General features: G+C 39.9%; 1 protein-coding gene across 1 annotated transcript; it reads right to left on the bottom strand.

Moving 5' to 3' along the window:
• Positions 1–8,095: 8,095 nt before the first annotated feature.
• Positions 8,096–9,396, bottom strand: LOC145044982 (laccase-17-like). The gene is made up of 2 exons (XM_078993342.1): positions 8,657–9,396; positions 8,096–8,544 (listed from the first exon to the last, which is right to left on the bottom strand). Exons 1-2 carry the CDS (start codon positions 9,375–9,377, stop codon positions 8,414–8,416), a joined length of 852 nt encoding a protein of 283 aa, XP_078849468.1. The 5' UTR covers positions 9,378–9,396; the 3' UTR covers positions 8,096–8,413.
• Between the last annotated feature and the right edge of the window lie 9,256 nt (positions 9,397–18,652).

The following is an 18,652-nucleotide window of genomic DNA, read 5'->3' as shown; positions in this document are numbered from 1 at the left end:
CGACCAGGTCTGTGGTCCTACTCGGCGAGTCTGGCTCCAACTCGCCGAGTCCCCTCTTAAAACACCCCAAAAACATAATTATAACAATACCTGAAATTCCGGGCTGTTACAACTCTCCCCCACTAGGACTAGACTTCGCCCTCGAAGTCTCACTCTGCAAATAACTCCGGATGCTACTCCCGCATCTCACGCTCCGGCTCCCAAGTCATCTCCGATCCTTTCCGGTGTTGCCACTGAACCAACACCAAAGGTACCTCCTTGTTCCTCAGAACCTTGATCTTCCGATCCCTGATGGCCACTGGTCTCTTGGCGTAATTCAGGCTCGCATCCACCTGAATATCCTCTAATGGAACCACTGCCGATTCATCGGCTATACACTTCCTCAACTGCGATACATGAAAAGTATTGTGGATCTATCCCAACTCTGCTGGCAACTCCAACCGATAGGCTACCCGGCCTACCCTTGCAATCACACGAAATGGACCTATAAACCGGGGCCCCAACTTGCCCCTATTCCTAAACCGGATTACTCCTTTCCAAGGAGAAACCTTCAGGAGAACGAAGTCGCCAACCTGAAATTCAAGCTCGGACCGGCGTCTGTCCGCATAACTCTTCTGTCTAACCTGCTGAATCTACTCTGTCGTCTGAAGTACGATCTCTGTACTGCCCATCACTCTCTGTCCCACCTCTCCCCAGCAAATGGGGGTCCGACACCTCCTACCATACAACAACTCAAAAGGTGGCATACCAATGCTCGAATGATGGCTGTTGTTGTAGGAAAACTCTGCCAAGGGTAAATACGCATCCCAGCTACCCCCGAAATCTAACACACACGCTCGAAGCATGTCCTCCAGTGTCTGAATCGTCCGCTCGCTTTGACCGTCTGTTTGGGGATGGTATGCGGTACTAAAATGCAGTTTAGTACCCAGCTCCTCATGGAATTTCTTCCAGAACCTGGAAGTGAAGCGTACATCACGGTCCGAAACAATCGAGATCGGCACTCCATGCCGAGATACTACTTCCCTCACGTATATCTCCGCCAACTTCTCAGCTGATGAACTCTCGCTGATGGCAAGGAAGTGTGCACTCTTCGTCAACCTATCCACAATCACCCAAATTGCATCGACTCCCCTCGTAGTTCTCGGTAATTTGGTGATGAAATCCATAGTAATCTGTTCCCACTTCCACTCAGGAATCTCCAAAGGCTGCAACTTGCCATGCGGTCTCTGGTGCTCGGCCTTAACTCTACGGCAGGTCAAGCACCTCTCAACGAACCAGGCGACGTCTCTCTTCATACAGGGCCACCGGTATTCCTTCCTCAAGTCCAAATACATTTTCGTAGCACCGGGATGGATCGAGAATTTCGATCTGTGAGCCTCTTCCATCAAAGTAGCACGCGTGCCGCCCACGAACGGTACCCAAATCCGACCCTGAAACGTCAGAAGTCCTCGACCATCCTTAACGAACTCTGAAATTAACCCAACGACTCGCTCTTTCTTCTGCATCTCGGATCTCACAGCCTCGGCCTGTGCCCCACGAATAGCATCCAATACCGGAGTCATCACCGTCAGTCTCAGACATACATCTCGCAATGGAGTGCTCTCCGCCCTGCGGCTCAGTGCATCGGCTACCACATTAGCCTTGCCCGGGTGGTACAGGATTTCACAATCATAATCCTTGACCACATCCAACCACCTCCTCTGACGCATATTTAGGTTGGGCTGATCCATCAAATACTTCAAACTCTTATGGTCCGTGTATATCGTACATCGAACCCCATACAGGTAGTGACACCAAATCTTGAGAGCGAACACTACTGCCCCCAACTCTAAATCGTGCGTGGGATATCTCGCCTCATGAGGCTTTAGCTGTCTCGATGCATAAGCTATCACATGACCTCTCTGCATCAACACTGCACCCAGTCCCGAAATCGATGCGTCGCAATATACGACAAAATCTTCCATCCCTTCCGGGAGAGCTAGTACCGGGGCTTCGCACAGTCTCTGGCGAAGTGTCTCGAAGGAAGTCTATTGCTCGGGTCCCCATGAGAATGCAACACCCTTCCGAGTCAATCTGGTGAGCGGCACTGCGATCTTGGAGAAATCCATAATAAACCTCCGATAGTACCCCGCCAACCCAAGGAAACTCCTGATCTCAGAAGGTGACTTCGGTACCTCCCAACTCATCACAGCCTCCACCTTGGCCGGATCGACCAATATCCCTGCCTGATTAACAACATGTCCAAGAAATTGGACCTCCCGCAACCAGAAGTCACATTTGGAGAACTTTGCATATAGCTTCTCCGACCTCAGTACCTCAAGGACCTCTCGCAAATGTCCCTCATGCTTCTCACTAGATCGCGAATACACTAGGATGTCATCGATAAATACAATCACAGACCGATCCAGCATCGACCTGCATACCCTGTTCATGAGGTCCATGAACACCGCCGGGGCATTGGTGAGCCCGAAAGGCATCACCACAAACTCGTAATGCCCATATCGCGTCCTAAATGCTGTCTTCTGGACGTCCTCATTCCGCACTCTTACCTGATGGTACCCTGACCTCAGATCGATCTTGGAAAACCAAGATGCCCCTTGCAACTGATCGAATAAATCATCGATCCTCGGTAACGGGTAACGGTTCTTGACCGTCACTTTGTTCAACTCCCGGTAATCAATGCACATCCGGTGTGAACCATCCTTCTTCTTGACAAACAGAATCGGTGCTCCCAACGGCGAGCTGCTCGACCGAATAAATCCCTTCCCCAGCAACTCCTGGAGTTGCGAGGACAACTCTTGCATCTCTGGAGGTGCGAGACGATAAGGCACCTTCGCAATAGGTGCAGCCCCCGGAATCAGGTCGATACCAAACTCTACTTGCCTCGCAGGAGGTACTCCCGGCAGCTCCTCGGGAAAAACGTCAGGAAACTCGCGCACCATTGGGACCTCCTCCACTGACCTCGGTCTCTCGGAAGCCTCCCGCGTATCCATCACATACGCCACAAAACGCTTACATCCCTGCTGTAGACATTGCCTCGCCCTAGCGGCCGAACAAAAAGCTGATCCCGAACGGGTACCCTCGCCGTACACCGTAAGAACTCCCCCACTAGGGTCTCGTATAGTCACCAGCTGACGCTCACAGTCGATGACAGCGCTGAATCGACTTAACCAGTCCACGCCCACGATGACACAGACATCACCCATCGCAATAGGAATTAGGTCAATCGGAAACTCAACCCCGAAAATCTCTAGTACGCATCCCCGAAGAACCTCTATGGCACAAACCACCCTCTCGGCCGCTATAGAAACGCTCAGAGGCCGACTTAACGGCTCACGACTAATGTTGATATGCTGACTAAAAGCTAAAGATACAAAGGACCTACTCGCACCCGAGTCAAATAACACTAGAGCAGGCATAGAGTTCACAAGAAAAGTACCTGCCACAACATCGGGCGCAACGCGGACCTCCTCCGCAGTCAGCTGAAAGGCTCTTCTGCTAGCCCTCGGGGCCTCGACCTTAGCCGGTCGAGTCTCAGTAGTCCTGGTAGTAGGTGTAGATCCCTGACGAAGCTGCAGGCACTCGGCCTTCCGATGGCCTGTCTGGTTGCAATGAAAACAAACCATAAACCCCTTAGGACAATCCCTGGCAATGTGTCCTTCCTTGCCACACTTGTAGCAACCACCAGCTCGACACGCCCCATCGTGACCCTTGCCGCACTTTCCGCAAGTGCGGCCCTTCGGACCTCCCGTCCTCAAATCGGCGGACTTGGTCCGCTTGGCTGCCGGCTGAGACTGAGCCGGCCGCCGGTCCATCTGCCGAGACTCGGCCTCCTCCCTGGCCTGGGTCTCCAACTCGATCTCGTGTTTCCTGGCATTCGCCTGAAGCTCAGTAAAAGTACGATAGGTGGAGTTCGACACAAACTCCTGGATATCCCTCCTCAAAACACCCAAGTACCGACTCATCCGCGACTGCTCTGTAGACACCAGCTCGGGGCAGAACATCGCCCTCTCATGAAACTTCCGCGTGACCACCGCAACCGAATCAGTACCCTGCTTAAGGGTCAAGAACTCCTGAATCAATCGTTCCCTCTCCACTGGGGGAACGTACTCGTCCCTGAACATGGCAGTAAACCTCTCCCATGTCACTGCTGTAATCTCCGCCAAAGTGAAGTTCGTCGTCATGAACTTCCACCAATCCTTCGCTCCCAGACGGAGCTGGTTCAAAGCGAACCGTACTCTCAGGTGCTCCGGGCATGAGCAAGTGTAAAAGCACCCTTCAATATCGGTGATCCACCTCATTGCAGCAATCGGATCCTGTGTCCCATCGAACTCAGGGGGTCTCGTGTTGCTGAATTCCCGGAATAGCAACGAGTCGCCCCCTTGTGGCCTGGCAGCGGCCACGGCTGCGGTAGCGGCAGCGGCTGCAGCTTCAGTTAGTGCGGCGTACCGCTCTTCGAACGTCTCCATCAGGGTGGTCTTAATAGACCCAAACATCTCCGGGATCTCAGCCCGGATCGCTGCAGCTACCTCCTCTTGAATCATCTGACGAATATCCTCATCGCTCACACTGCTCGAACTCGCCCCGTGGCGTGTTGTAACCATGATGTCTCTGAAATACAACATAAAATTATCAGAGACTCTATCAAGTACAATTGCACTCGATAACGCAACCCTACTCAGTCTCCGATATCCAGGGATTCTTACTTGGGTCTCCCACCGACCCGGTGTCTTCGGTAGTACGGGCCCAATACTACCGACCACACCGTATCATCATTCGTCCCAAATCTTCCTCCCCAAACCCCGAAAAGTGAGTACTCTACTTTTGATATGCACTATCTACCTGCACGCTATCAAATATTTCATATCGGCAAACTCCCTAGACTAAGGCATCACAAATCAGGCCACTCTAGTCCTATCATGAATACCTAGTCTTATAGCATGCATAACAATTCATAATTCATTGCATAACATAACATTGTAAGGTATTCTGGGGATCTTTACCGTTCGGGCGCTGGCTGATCGTACACACTGCTTGTTTCTTGTTTACCACATGATCATTTGTAAAAGTTTACGCCTTTATTTATTTATTTTTTTTTTAAATTTACCTCGAATCCTCGGTTTGAGTTCAGTTACACCCGAAGGTACACCCGAATCCCTCAAACCTAGGCTCTGATACCAATTGTAACAACGCAAATTTTCAAACAAATTTTCCATTGCAAATAAAGTGACTTTATTCAAATTAAATATAATTATTCCAAGTTTTAGGTCAAAATATAATCATAAAATCCCCAAGATCTCAAAATATCGAACAGTGTGTACGCATCACGTCGGCGCCTTCCCACGGTCCTCGCTAGTACCTGAAACACATACATAACAACTGTAAGCATAAATGCTTAGTGAGTTCCCCAGTATACTACTTACACATATACGCCTTTCCAGGCCCTGACCTTCCGGTCCACAACACAACGCCTTCCGGCCCGTAACATAATCGCCTTCCGGCCCATAACATATTCGCCTTCCGGCCCATAACATATTGCCTTCCGGCCCATAAAACATACACAGCACATATAATAATTAACTTACCACATATAGCACATATATCACATATCATATCCGACCTTCCAGTCACACAGTCAAACCCTTCCGGGTACAGTATAGTGAGAAGACTCACCTCGTGAATATCGAAAGCTAGCAACTCCTGAAATCACTCGTACTCGATCCGCCGAGCTACAGACTCCCTATAATATCATATATCCCTTATTAACACTTTTATCATTCAAGACAACTGCCCCTAAGAAATCACATGTAGGTCAACTCTGGTCAATGGTCAACGGTCAACTTGACCGGACTCGGCGAGTGCTACGGCGACTCGACGAGTCTAGACGTCTTCACCAATTCCCTAATGTTCCCTTTATACTCGTCGAGTATCCTTCTTGACTCGACGAGTTCCTCGTGGAAGAATCGCGGGGCCACCCCGACTCCACTCGCCGAGTCTGAAGAACAGCTCGACGAGTCCCAGTTATTCTCCAAGCTACTCGCCGAGTCTGTTCATTGGACTCGGCGAGTCCATGCCATGCAGTTGATCAAACTGCTTCCTAAGATCAGTATTGTCCCGACCATTCATAGATCTGGTCCTCCTAAGCTGGTCCATCACGTAAGGCCTTCATTTAGGTGCTCATGCTACACCCCAAGACTTATAATTTACATTTTGACTTAAGGCATAAGGATTCCAATCCAAAACCTCTCTTAATTCCCGAAATGCACAGGCATGGGACATTCTGGACCTCTAAAGGTCCCAGTACAGGGTTCCAATCGTTTGGGGACTAAGGTACATTCAATCTAGCCACCAAAAGGGTTCCATAAACCCTAAATCCATATACACATCAACATGGAAGAGTGTAATTCGATTTATTACCTGAATAACGTGTTCTCTGCATCCCCAAACCTCAGAACGTGATTCTCTTGCTGTTCCTTTAGCAAAGCCCTTCTCTTCCTTGCACAACAACTCTTCCAAACTCAACAATGATCTTCAATCCTTGCTCCAGATGCACACAATCGGTTTAGGGTTCTTCTCAGTAGGCTAAAACGGACAATGACGGCCAATAAGTCCATTTTATACGTTCCAAAACCAAACGGCTAGGATTTCCGCTGAACAGCGCAGACTCGCCGAGTCCATATATGGACTCGTCGAGTCTAGTCGCGAACCCACGACCAGGTCTGTGGTCCTACTCGGCGAGTCTGGCTCCAACTCGCTGAGTCCCCTCTTAAAACACCCCAAAAACATAATTATAACAATACCTGAAATTCCGGGCTGTTACACTATAGCATTAATCAAGCCCATGTGGGTATTTATGTCACCCGTGCTACTACTCCCTGAGAATCCTGACCTTGTCGTCCTAACTGAAGTGCGTGAAAGGCCACTTGACAAAGGTAATCTGTAGGTAAATACCTACGAATTGCCTACAGATAAAGGTAATTTGTAGGCATTTACTTACAGATTACCTACTGTATTTTTTTATTTTTTAATTTTCAAATGTCAAATACTGTTTTTTTCGTTTCGTTTTTTTTTTACAACTTAATTATACTTTGATTGCTTTCTTTTAACCAATTTATACATACCATAAACTTACAAACAAACGTATGCATCATTAGAAACCATTACTATATACATAATAAACAAAAAACTATTTATGTTTGCCTTTAAGCTACAATTAACATCATTAAACAAATACACGATATACTAAACATAGTACATACATATGGTGTGTATGTAAATGTGTGTACTTATTTCTGTTTGTGTTTAGAAAATAACTTTGATTAAAAAAAAAAAAAAAAAACCTTCTAAATGACTAATGGGTTCTAATGATACATACGTTTGTTTGTAAGTTTATGTTATCTATAACTTGGTCAAAACAAATAGAAACAAGAGAATTGTTGATGACCCATATTACTGATGGATTTTAGACCTTCGTCAATATCTTATTATCGATGTAGAAGAGACAAAGCTCACATTATCATGAACAATTTGGGATCAGATAATCCGTCACTTAAGTCATCGTTAAGGAAAAAATGCCCCTTGTTGATATTAGTGTTTTGGCTTGGCTCTTTTTCATCGCAATGTTGGTAATTAGAAACGTTTTTACGAGAGAATTATCGGTTGGATACCTTATTTTCTAATAGGGTATTTATCGATAGTACTATTAATATGAGAAATGTAAGTGACATGCTATTCTCCTTTCATAGCTATGCATATTAATAAGTATTTTGTATTGTTAGTTAATTATATTATTTGTTTCTTATAGCCGTTAACAAATTATAGTATTTGTTGTGCATGTGCTTACTCTACACATACTACTGGTTGTGTGTTGCTATTTTTGCATCACATCATTTAATTCGTTAGGGGAACCTTTGAAAATAGAAACATGTTATGTAACTTGGTATTCGTTATGGTTTCTAGGTGGAACCGTGTAATTTACTTCTTACTAGACTTACTAGAGGTTGGTAGTAATTGTTGTCACTTAAATAAACCTTATCGAAAATGGTTCTACTAGCAGCAACACGTCATATAGGTTTTAATGCAGTGGTAAACCAAGTTTTATAATGGGCTCACATTCATTGACTTTACATTTGGCACAATCGTGATCTTGGGTCATACACTTCAATCTAGCCGAGTCATATGAAAATGGATTTAGTAATGAACGAAATGTTCTGCACATATTGTTTACCCAAGATGAAAAAATAACCAATTGATATCGGGAATAAATTGTTATATTTTATTCAATGATGTACCTCCTCAAATGAATTTAATCAACTCACTATAACCTATCTAATGATAAGTTGTAGGAAAAAAAAACACTTTAGATCCCTCAAACTTGAATTGTTGAAAAAAATTGTTTGAAATGTTCCAAGCTTTAACATTTTGGAAGATCAGCCGGTGGAGGTAAGAGCTTTTGGTTAGGTAGTTCTCCATCCAAGACGAGCCATGCCATCTTCAAACCCCAACCGGTATGAACTTCCAAATGACAATGCATGAACCATACCCCTGGACAATATATACGAAGAATAATATATCAATAACAAACTAAAATACATCATATATATATATGCACCACATGCAAGAAACCAAACTGAAATTACATGCATGAGTAACAAACCTGGGTTGTCCGCTAGAAATCGTATAGCAACCCACCCACCAGAAGGCACACCAACCGTGTTTCTTTCGATAGGGTCCACAAGATTGAAGTTCTTAGGGTCCTTCTTAGGATCGTAGTTTCCAAACCCTTGACCAACAACAAAGAAATTGAAGCCATGGAGATGAAGAGGGTGGCTTTCAGCACCAAGAATGCTGGTATCTTGCATCACCAACTCCACACTAGTATTAAAAGGAAGAACCATGAGTTTTGTACCATTGCTCACAAAGGTGTTATTTGGAGGAGTTCCGGTATAATTAAACCAATGCAATGGGTTGATTGGGAAATAAGGACTATAAACACCCTTCGATTTATTAAAGAAGTGGGACTGGAGAAGGGCAACACTTGGTTGTACGAACGACACATTATTTATGGATGCAGCGAATCTATTCCCATTCGGTCCTTGGCAAGTTCTATTTTGCGCACAAGGGGTCGTCCCAAGTCCTACTGTGAAAAATAAATGTTTGTCGATCTTCTGTGGGACATTAGCAGGAAATTTAGAGTTTGCTAAGCTTCGAAGTCTATTTGAAAACTTTGACACGAATGAAGTGTCATTTAAAGATGGTAATGTTGGTGTAAAGAGTGGAAGATTTTTCATCGGAACAGGCGACTCATATTCGAGAATACCAGCAACTGTGGAATTGTCGAAGGTTCCTTGACCCGTTACATATGGTCTAGCGGACATGAGAAAGTTGGCACCTGGAAATTTGTTCCTTGTTGCTTACATGAGGAGAAAATAGCAAATACAACAAATACGTACTAACAGAAATAACTCAAATAAATCAATTAATGTAATACATACACATAAAAAATTACAGTTACGATCAGGTGATCAATTTGATTATCTATAGGCTAGTAAAATATTACCTGTTCCTTTCAAACAATCTTTTCTTTAGGCCATCTCCAATGCATTGAACTCTTAAGAGTTCAATGGATTGCCACATCAGCATTCCACTAACTATATCATTTAACCTATTAAATTCTACACTCCATTCAACTCTTAAGAGTTCAATGGATTTCCACATCATCATTTTAATTTTTTTATAAATAATATTAATAAATAAAACTAGAATACTACATTAATTAGAAATTCAAAGTTACAATTACTAAATATTAATTAAAGATTACAATTTAGAAATTAAAAGTTACAAATAATACACTAAATAAAAAGTACGATATCTAAAATACAAATTTTACTTCATATTGTATTTTATCTTAATCTCGTCACAACGATTTCTCCAAATTTCACGTCCATCTTCCGACATGGTAGTGGGATCCATGAAAATGATTGAAATTTCATCATTCTTTACCTTTTCTTCTTTAATCTTCATCTTTCTTTCTTTCAATGCATTTTTCATATCCAAAGAGTTTTGATAGCGTTCAAAAGTCTTTTTATTTTCTTCTATATGTTTTTCAAGTATTTCATCAAGCCTATTACCAGATGACGAAGTGGAATTGGTAGCTTTCCCTTTTGCTGCTTTTTTTGCTGCATTCCTACCAATTGGACGAGTTGTAACTTCATCATTATCCAGGTTAATGAAAGATTCCGTATTTGATGAAGACATAGATGCCCCAGATGCAGTGAACCTTTCCATTTATGTTCATTTTTAACGATATTCCAAATATGTTCGTGCCTAAAATCGGCACCATATCTAGCATGATAATGCTCAAAAGTTGCACGTTTGAGATCATCCTCAGACCATCCACTGAGGTGTTGACTTTTCAACACTATATACATTTGATTAAATGCAACTGCAAATGGGTTCATGTAATGCCAATGCGTTTTGAGGTTGGCTTGAGTTCTTGCAACGTTCGACGTGTTGCTTTTTTCATAGTATGCAGTAGTTCGTCTCCAGAACTCTTTATCACGTTGTTGACTTCCAGTAATGCTATCTTCTGAAATTTGTAGCCAAGCTTTTGCCAACAACATTTCTTCTTCTTTGCTCCAGTAGTTTTTTTTTTTTTTTTTTTTTTTTTTTGTCGTTTGTTGGTAGGAGTTTCTGTTGGTGTTGGCTCATTTTCTGGAATATGGGGAGGATCCAGGCTGGTAGAATCTTGGTATGCATTTTGGTATGAATGTTGTGAATGATTATTTGGATTTGGGTATGGATATTGCGGATAATTGTTTGGACTTGGATATGGATATTGTAGATGATTGTTTGGATTTGGGTATGGATGTTGTGGATGATTGTTTGGATTTTCGGGATCATAAGAAGATAACAAGTGTGTATAGTAATTCGGATTCATGATTGGTGTATCAGATGGTTGGTAGGTGTGAATGAGAATATAATATGTTTGTCTTTATTTATAGAGTTGAACATCTTGTATGCATTTGCCTTTAATTTGGATTTCATTCCACTTTAATTTCAATTTCATTTGACTCCAATTTAAATTTTATTTAACTTTAATTTGGATTTCATTCCACTTTAATTTCAATTTCATTTGACTCCAATTTCAATTTTATTTAATTTTAATATGGATTTCATTCCACTTTAATTTCAATTTCATTTGATTCCAATTTCAATTTCATTTAACTTTAATTTGGATTTCATTTCACTTTAATTTCAATTTCATTTGACTCCAATTTCAATTTCATTTAACTTTAATTTGGATTTCATTTCACCTTAATTTCAATTTCATTTTACTTTAATTTCAATTTCATTCGAATATAATTTGGATTTCATTTTACTTTAATTTGAATTTCATTTGACTCTATATTTTTGCTATAAAAGAATACAACGTTTTTATTATTTCATACCTACCAATTCAAACTATTTCTTATATCTTTCTTATACGATGTCATCATCATCCTCAGACGATTCTGCTTCTGAATTCATAATCAACCATCTCACAAGTAATTTTACATTTCAACTATATAAGGAGCTAAAATGCTTGGAAGCAGAACAGTCGGATGCTGAAAGTTCAAGACGTCCTGGGCAAAGTCGAAGATATATAGATAGAAATCGTGAAGAAGGGCATAAACGTCTTTGGAAAGACTATTTCGATGAGCATCCTGTTTTCCCACCTCAAACGTTTAGACGAAGATTTCGAATGGGGCGAGAACTATTTGTTCAAATAGTTAACGGTATCTCTAACCATTCTATTTATTTTCAACAAAGAAAAGATGCCTTAGGAAACAATGGTCTTTCCCCTTTGCAAAAATCACTGCTGCCATATGCCAGTTGGCATATGGCACAACTGGTGACCTCTTTGATGAATACATACGAATTGGTGAATCAACTTCAATCGAATGTCTACAAAACTTTTGTCGATGCGTGATTGAGGTTTATTCAAGCCATTATTTGAGAAAACCAAATGCTAATGACATCCAAAATTTACTACAAAAACATTCAGAAAAGCACGGGTTTCCTGGTATGCTTGGAAGTATTGATTGCATGCATTGGCCTTGGAAAAATTGCCCGGTTGCATGGCAAGGTCAATATACTCGAGGTGATCAAGGTTGTCCAACAATTATGTTGGAAGCAGTTGCATCACAAGACCTTTGGATATGGCATGCATATTTCGGGGTTGTCGGGTCTAACAATGACATTAATGTACCTAACCAGTCACCGTTATTGAATGATGTATTACAAGGTTATGCTCCTGAATGCAATTTTACTGTTAATGGAAGAACATACACAAAAGGATATTATCTTGCAGATGGTATATATCATGAATGGGCTACAATGGTTAAAAGTTTTCCACATTCAGACAACCCAAAAAGGATCAAGTTTAATAAAATGCAAGAGGCTGCAAGAAAGGATGTGGAGAGAGCATTTGGTGTTCTTCAATCTCGTTGGGCAATTGTACGAGGTCCAGCAAGATCGTGGCAACTTAAAAACATAAAGGATATAATGTATACATGCATTATATTACATAATATGATCGTAGAAAATGAAGGAAATGCAATTAGTAATTTGTTAGATGATGTTGATCCTCCTATACGTGTGAATCGAGGACCTGTCGAAGAAGTTCAATATCAAATTCAAAGAAACTATGAACTACACGATAATGCCGTACAAAATGCTCTTCGACATGATTTAATTGAGCATATTTGGGAACGTTTTATTAATATGTAATATCACTATGTTGTATTATAATAAATAAGATGTTATCTTTTTAAAATGTTTTTAAGATTTATATTTTTTTTATTGTTTAGAATAAAAAATATGAAGTAACTTCATAAATTAAATTATTGAATATAAAACAAAATAAAGTATGATATATATATATATATATATATATATATATATATATATATATATATATATATATATTGTTTATTGTAAAAAAAATATTAAATATTACTTTCTATTGAGAAAGAAAAAAAAAATGTTTACAATAAAATGAGAAAAAAAAAAAAAAAAATAAGCTTATATAATAAATTGAGAAAAAAAAAAAACATAAAAAAAACCATACCACGGTTGAATGGGGATTAAACCCCTCATTCAATCAACCCACTCCACAATGGTTTCTATATCCATTCAACTGCCACATAGGTTTTTTTTTTCCCATTAAACTCTCCATTAAATGCCCATTGGAGATGGCCTTAACATGCATGTGCCTACAGTGAACATAGGAGGAAAAGACACACAATGAAGTGTTTTTTTTTTTTTTTGGATCTGATTATCTGATTATTATAATTTTTATGTGTGTTCCCGCACGGAGTAGATTTTTTAAATTGTACGTATTTCACACGTTCACTACTAGAAAACTAAGTAATTATCTACAGCAGAATTGGTAGTAAATCCGTAGGAACAAGATGTTACCAACAAATTTCCAACAAAAAACGGTCTGTAGGAAAAACCCTCGTGGATAATTTTTTCCTACAAATTAGCTACAAACGTTCCTACCAGGGCCGTTCCAAACGTATTTTGGACCCAGGACGAGAGAAAAAAATAGGCCCTTAAAATACATAAATATCATCAAGTTTTTATTATAATAACTTAATAATCAAAAGAAAATTATTTGTGTTATCTTTTAAATATAACAGTTTCCATAAAAAAAATTGGACCCTTTTGAAAGATGGGCGCTGGACAGTCGCCCCTATCGCGCACCCTCTGGGACAGGTCTGGTTCCTATAATATCTACGGAACACATTAACTACAGAGTACTTACGTATTACCTACAGGTTATTTAGATACGAAACTCCTACAAAATACATATGGATTATTTTCCTACGGAATACCAACAAAATGATTTTCCTACAGAATACCTATCAACTACTTTACCCACAGATTACCTACCAACATTTTTTTTCCTACGGAATACCTACAGATTTTATTGGATTTTATTTCCTATAGAATACCTACTGAATATTTATTTCCTACAATTTTTTTATGAATTTTTTACCAGTTTTTATTGCTCTATTAAATTTATAATTCCTACAGAATATCTATTTCCTACAATTTAGTCAAAAATCTATTGTTATGTTAAATTTATAATTTAAAAAATATCAAAAATTTTTGCTAAAAAACCAAATAAATAATTAAAATAATAGTCATATACCATTACATTCATTACCATTAAAATAGTTACTAACATACCATTCATACATTCAAATACTCAAAATACCATTACAAAAACTAAGAACAAATCAATAGCATAACATTAATTTAGTGTTCTAAAACAAAAACTAAGAACTACTTGGTGGATTACTGGACGGATTAATTTGTTTCATAAAGGCCGTCAATTGTCATTACACTTGCAATTCCATTTCATTTTGCATTTGTTGCATTTACAAATTCATTTCACTTTGCTTTTCTTCCATGGCTTGTTCCATGTTTGACATTTGTTGCCGCAACTCATTTACCTAAATATAGCAACACAAACACATGCAGTTAGTACATGTAATTCAACTTTAAACCATGATAGCAATATACTTTACTTTTAGTTCAATATAAAAACACACTATTGATAATAAAAATGTACATTGTTTTTAATATCCATAATAATAACTTTTAATATGCATAATAATAACATAATATATTTTTATCCATTATACCATTGTACTTCACATTTCCAATCCATAATATCAATGTACTTAAATTATTCTCAATAACAACAATTTACTTTACCAAATATCAGTAACAGCAACATACTATAATTTTCACCCATTATAGCATTATGTTTTACCTAATTTAATAATAGCAACATAGTATCATTTTCAACCATAATAACAATACACTTTACCTAATATTAATAATGACAATATATTTCAATTTTCACCCGTAACAACGATGTACCTAACCAATATGAATATATTCTTTTTCAGCCATATTAAGTACCTCTTTAATTGATTTTTTTTTCTCTATAATATATTACGTAAATAATAGTACCTTCTGTTGTGACTTTGCAAAGTCAGCAGAAGCTGAAGTTGACTCATAAGAATATGCATCCGTCATCAGAAAGTGAAGATCTGAGTATGTTGCCCCATAGATAGGACTTTTTGTTTCCCGCATTTCCTAAGCAATTGTGTTTGGGTCCACAATTCAGGATCATTCACATTATGTTGAGTCGGATCATCACCATATTTTTGAGATAAGGTTGTGTTATATGATTCCTACATTATACCAAAAGAAAGTTTTTGTTATTGTACTAAAAAGTAAAAACTAAAATTTGTAAATATATAAAAAGATAAACACAACTTACGATTGCCACCCTACATGTCACATTCACAAAATCTACTGGCGCCTCTTTATCTCCCCTAAAATATATTTTTTTTTTATTCGGCGGTAAGATGTGTCTTATAATAAAGATCAATGAATGAGGGGTCTTCACCCATCAACTCTTTCTATATAAACGACACAACATAATTGATGTAATTAGTGGTGAAAGAAAAATGTATCACTAAAATCTATAATTAGGATTACTTACCAATTTAAGACGCTGCTCCTCAAATCCAATGCTACCACTTGTATGTCTGGCTGCCCCCCTAAAATCAGTGTTACGGTTTTTTTTTCCGCTTTTGGACAACTTTTTCCACACATCTGTGTCCCATTTCTATAATATATATATATATATATATATATATATATATATATATATATATATAACATCCCAAAATATCAAGAGTAGAGTTGCAGGGCTAAAAGTATAAATTTTGAAGGGCAACTCGGCGAGTCCATGGATGGACTCGGCGAGTAGGGTCGCGACTTTTGTCGCGTGTCAAGTGGCATACTCGGCGAGTCCAAAGATGGACTCGTCGAGTAGGTGCTGAGTGGAGAAAACCCTAATTCTCGGGGTTGAGCCTTATATAAAGAACTTTACATCCATTCCCCTAGCCTCTTTACTCATACTCAAGTCCAGAAACCCTTAGCATTCGTGTGTGAGTGGATCAAAGTGCATTTGGGAGCTTGAAGGGTATTTGTTGAAGGAATCTTGGGAGTTTGGAGGCTTGGAGCAAGGGGATTTGCTTAGATTTGAGTTTCATTGTAGTTGGGGTGTTCTTTTGAGGTAATATCTCGTTCTTGGGCTGTTACTCATATGGATTCATCATTTTAGGGTTTATGGGGAGCTTATCTTGGTATGTTTTGGAGTTTGGAGGTTAGATTCGAGGTTGCTACCTCAGATCTGGAATGGGGAAGGTCTAGAGTGCATTAAATCCCTGTGTTTGAGTGCTTAGTGAAGCCATCATGTCCCAAACCCTAGCTCTAAAGTGTATAAGGCCTAGATCTCTTTGGATTCACGTAAAATTTGCCACTTTACGTGATGGATGGGTTGTAGGAGGCTAGATCTATGTTTTGGATCAATTGCATGGCCTGGAATGCTTCTGTATGGATTCAGACCGGTGGAACTCGGCAAGTCACATGGGTGGACTCGACGAGTTGCTTGAAGATAAGCTGGAACTCGACGAGTTGGATGAACAACTCGGCGAGTAGGTTGAAGATAGCCTTAGACTCAACGAGTCTGTTCTTGAACTCGGCGAGTCTTGTCGAAGAGTTCCAATATTTTCTGGTTGAGTCTAGAATCGGTGAGTCAAGGGATGACTCGGTGAGTTGGGTGCGAGTGGACTCAGAGTTGTTGGAATCAGCAAGTCTCGGGATGACTCGGCGAGTTAGGTCGCGGATTGAGGGAAGTTCTGAGCTTGGGGACTCAGCGAGTCATCGGGTTGACTCGGCGAGTAGAGTCAGTCAGGGGTTGACTTTGACCTTGTCCAAGGGTTGACCAGTTGTCTTCCAGGGGTATTTTGGTAATTAAGGGTATTTATTGAGTTGAGTGTTTTGGTGTTCAGTAGAGGAGTTCATGTCGGAGTTTGGATCAGCGGGATCTTATCCTTTCAGCCGACAGTTTCGAGGTGAGTTATCCTTACTATATCAACAGGGTCTAAGGCACCAAGGCCGGCCCTTTATCGGATTGAGATCCGGGTATCTGTTGTTATGTTTTTGCTTTGATATGTTTGCATCCGAGTAGTTAGGATGGTATTCGTTAGAGACCTGGTTAAGGTCGGTATCCTGGTAGATAGGATGATGCTATGCTAGTGACCGGATAGGTCGGTATCCTGTTAGAGTATGTTGTGTTATGTGATCTGCTAGATCGGTTTGCCTGAATATGAATTGTTATGTGATTGTATGTTTATGTGCACATGGTTGTTTGGACTGGAGTTGGGTTGAGGCGGGTCCTGCTTCGTGCTGTAGGCCAAGATACCCAGGGCGGACCAGTTGTTCCGAAGGCCCAGCGAGCGGTCCGAATAGGCTGTAGGCCCCACGAGGGTGGACCAGACGTGCCGAAGCTTGGAGAGTGGACCAGGCCGACTGAAGGCCCGATGCGGGCGGACCAATCATACTGTAGACTCAGAGAGTGGACCAGGTGAGTTGAAGGCCTGGTGTGGGCGGACCAACCACACTGCAGACTCGAGGGACATGAATGGACTCGGAGGGTGGACCAAGTGGACTGAAGGCCCGACAAGGCGGACCAGTACAACAGTAGACCCGATATGCATGACTGTTCTGTGACTCGTTATGAGATAGCATGATATGTGTATGGTATATGTGGTTGGTATTTTGGGGGTATCTCACTAAGCTTTCGGGCTTACAGTTGTGGTTTAATGTTTTTCAGGTTCTTCAGGAGACCGTGGCAAGGCAAAGGCGTGATCATACCACTCCTCATGATTTTGTAGTAATGTGATTTTGGGAATACTCTAAATGATTTGTATTGAAAACCTTTTTGTAATAATTTAATGAAATCGGGTTGTTTTTGAAAAATTTAAATTGGTTGGATTTTTCGGTCGTTACAACATATATATATATATATATATATATATATATATATATATATATATATATATATATATATATATGTATATATATATATATATATATATATATATATATATATATAATTAGAATACAAAATAAAAAACAACAAAATAAGCAATAATTTATTAGATTCCTTGCCTTGCACAAATGTCGCCAAACATCTCTAAATATTTCAATAGGATTGTAATTTGCAAGAATCTCAAAATTATCATTTATCTCTGTGATAACGTGGCCAGTTTTTCTTGCAGAATTTACCGATGCTTCCCTAGCATCCCTCATTCTAACCCTATAGCGATCTTTCAGTGTATTCTCAAAACCTTTACGAATTATCCCTTCTTCATTTAGATCCCACAGTTGTTGAGTTTGTAAAATATAAAAAGTAAACGTTTAAAATTGCAAAATAACAGTGAATGAGAAATAGATATTAAAAATAAATAATTAATATATTACCCTGAAACGCTCAAACATTTGAGTGGCAACTTCTTTCGGAATTTTCTATAAGTAGTCCACGGTTAATTTATAGACTGCTAAAATATCTTTAAGATCGTCCGATGAATACTTTGTCTCCCAAACCTACAATATTGAAATAACCATATAAGGATAATTATAACATCAAAAACCATAAATTTATAATAATAAAAAAAAAGACTTACTTGTACCATTTCGTGTGATAAATGGCCTATGAGAGCTATTCGAATCTGCA

The sequence above is a fragment of the Lactuca saligna genome, chromosome 5 (assembly GCF_052625555.1).
Source record: "Lactuca saligna cultivar CGN05327 chromosome 5, ASM5262555v1, whole genome shotgun sequence".
In the NCBI taxonomy this organism is placed as follows: domain Eukaryota; kingdom Viridiplantae; phylum Streptophyta; class Magnoliopsida; order Asterales; family Asteraceae; genus Lactuca; species Lactuca saligna.
The sequence above is the reverse complement of the archived record's forward strand: the minus strand, read 5'-3'. Positions and strand labels throughout refer to the sequence as shown.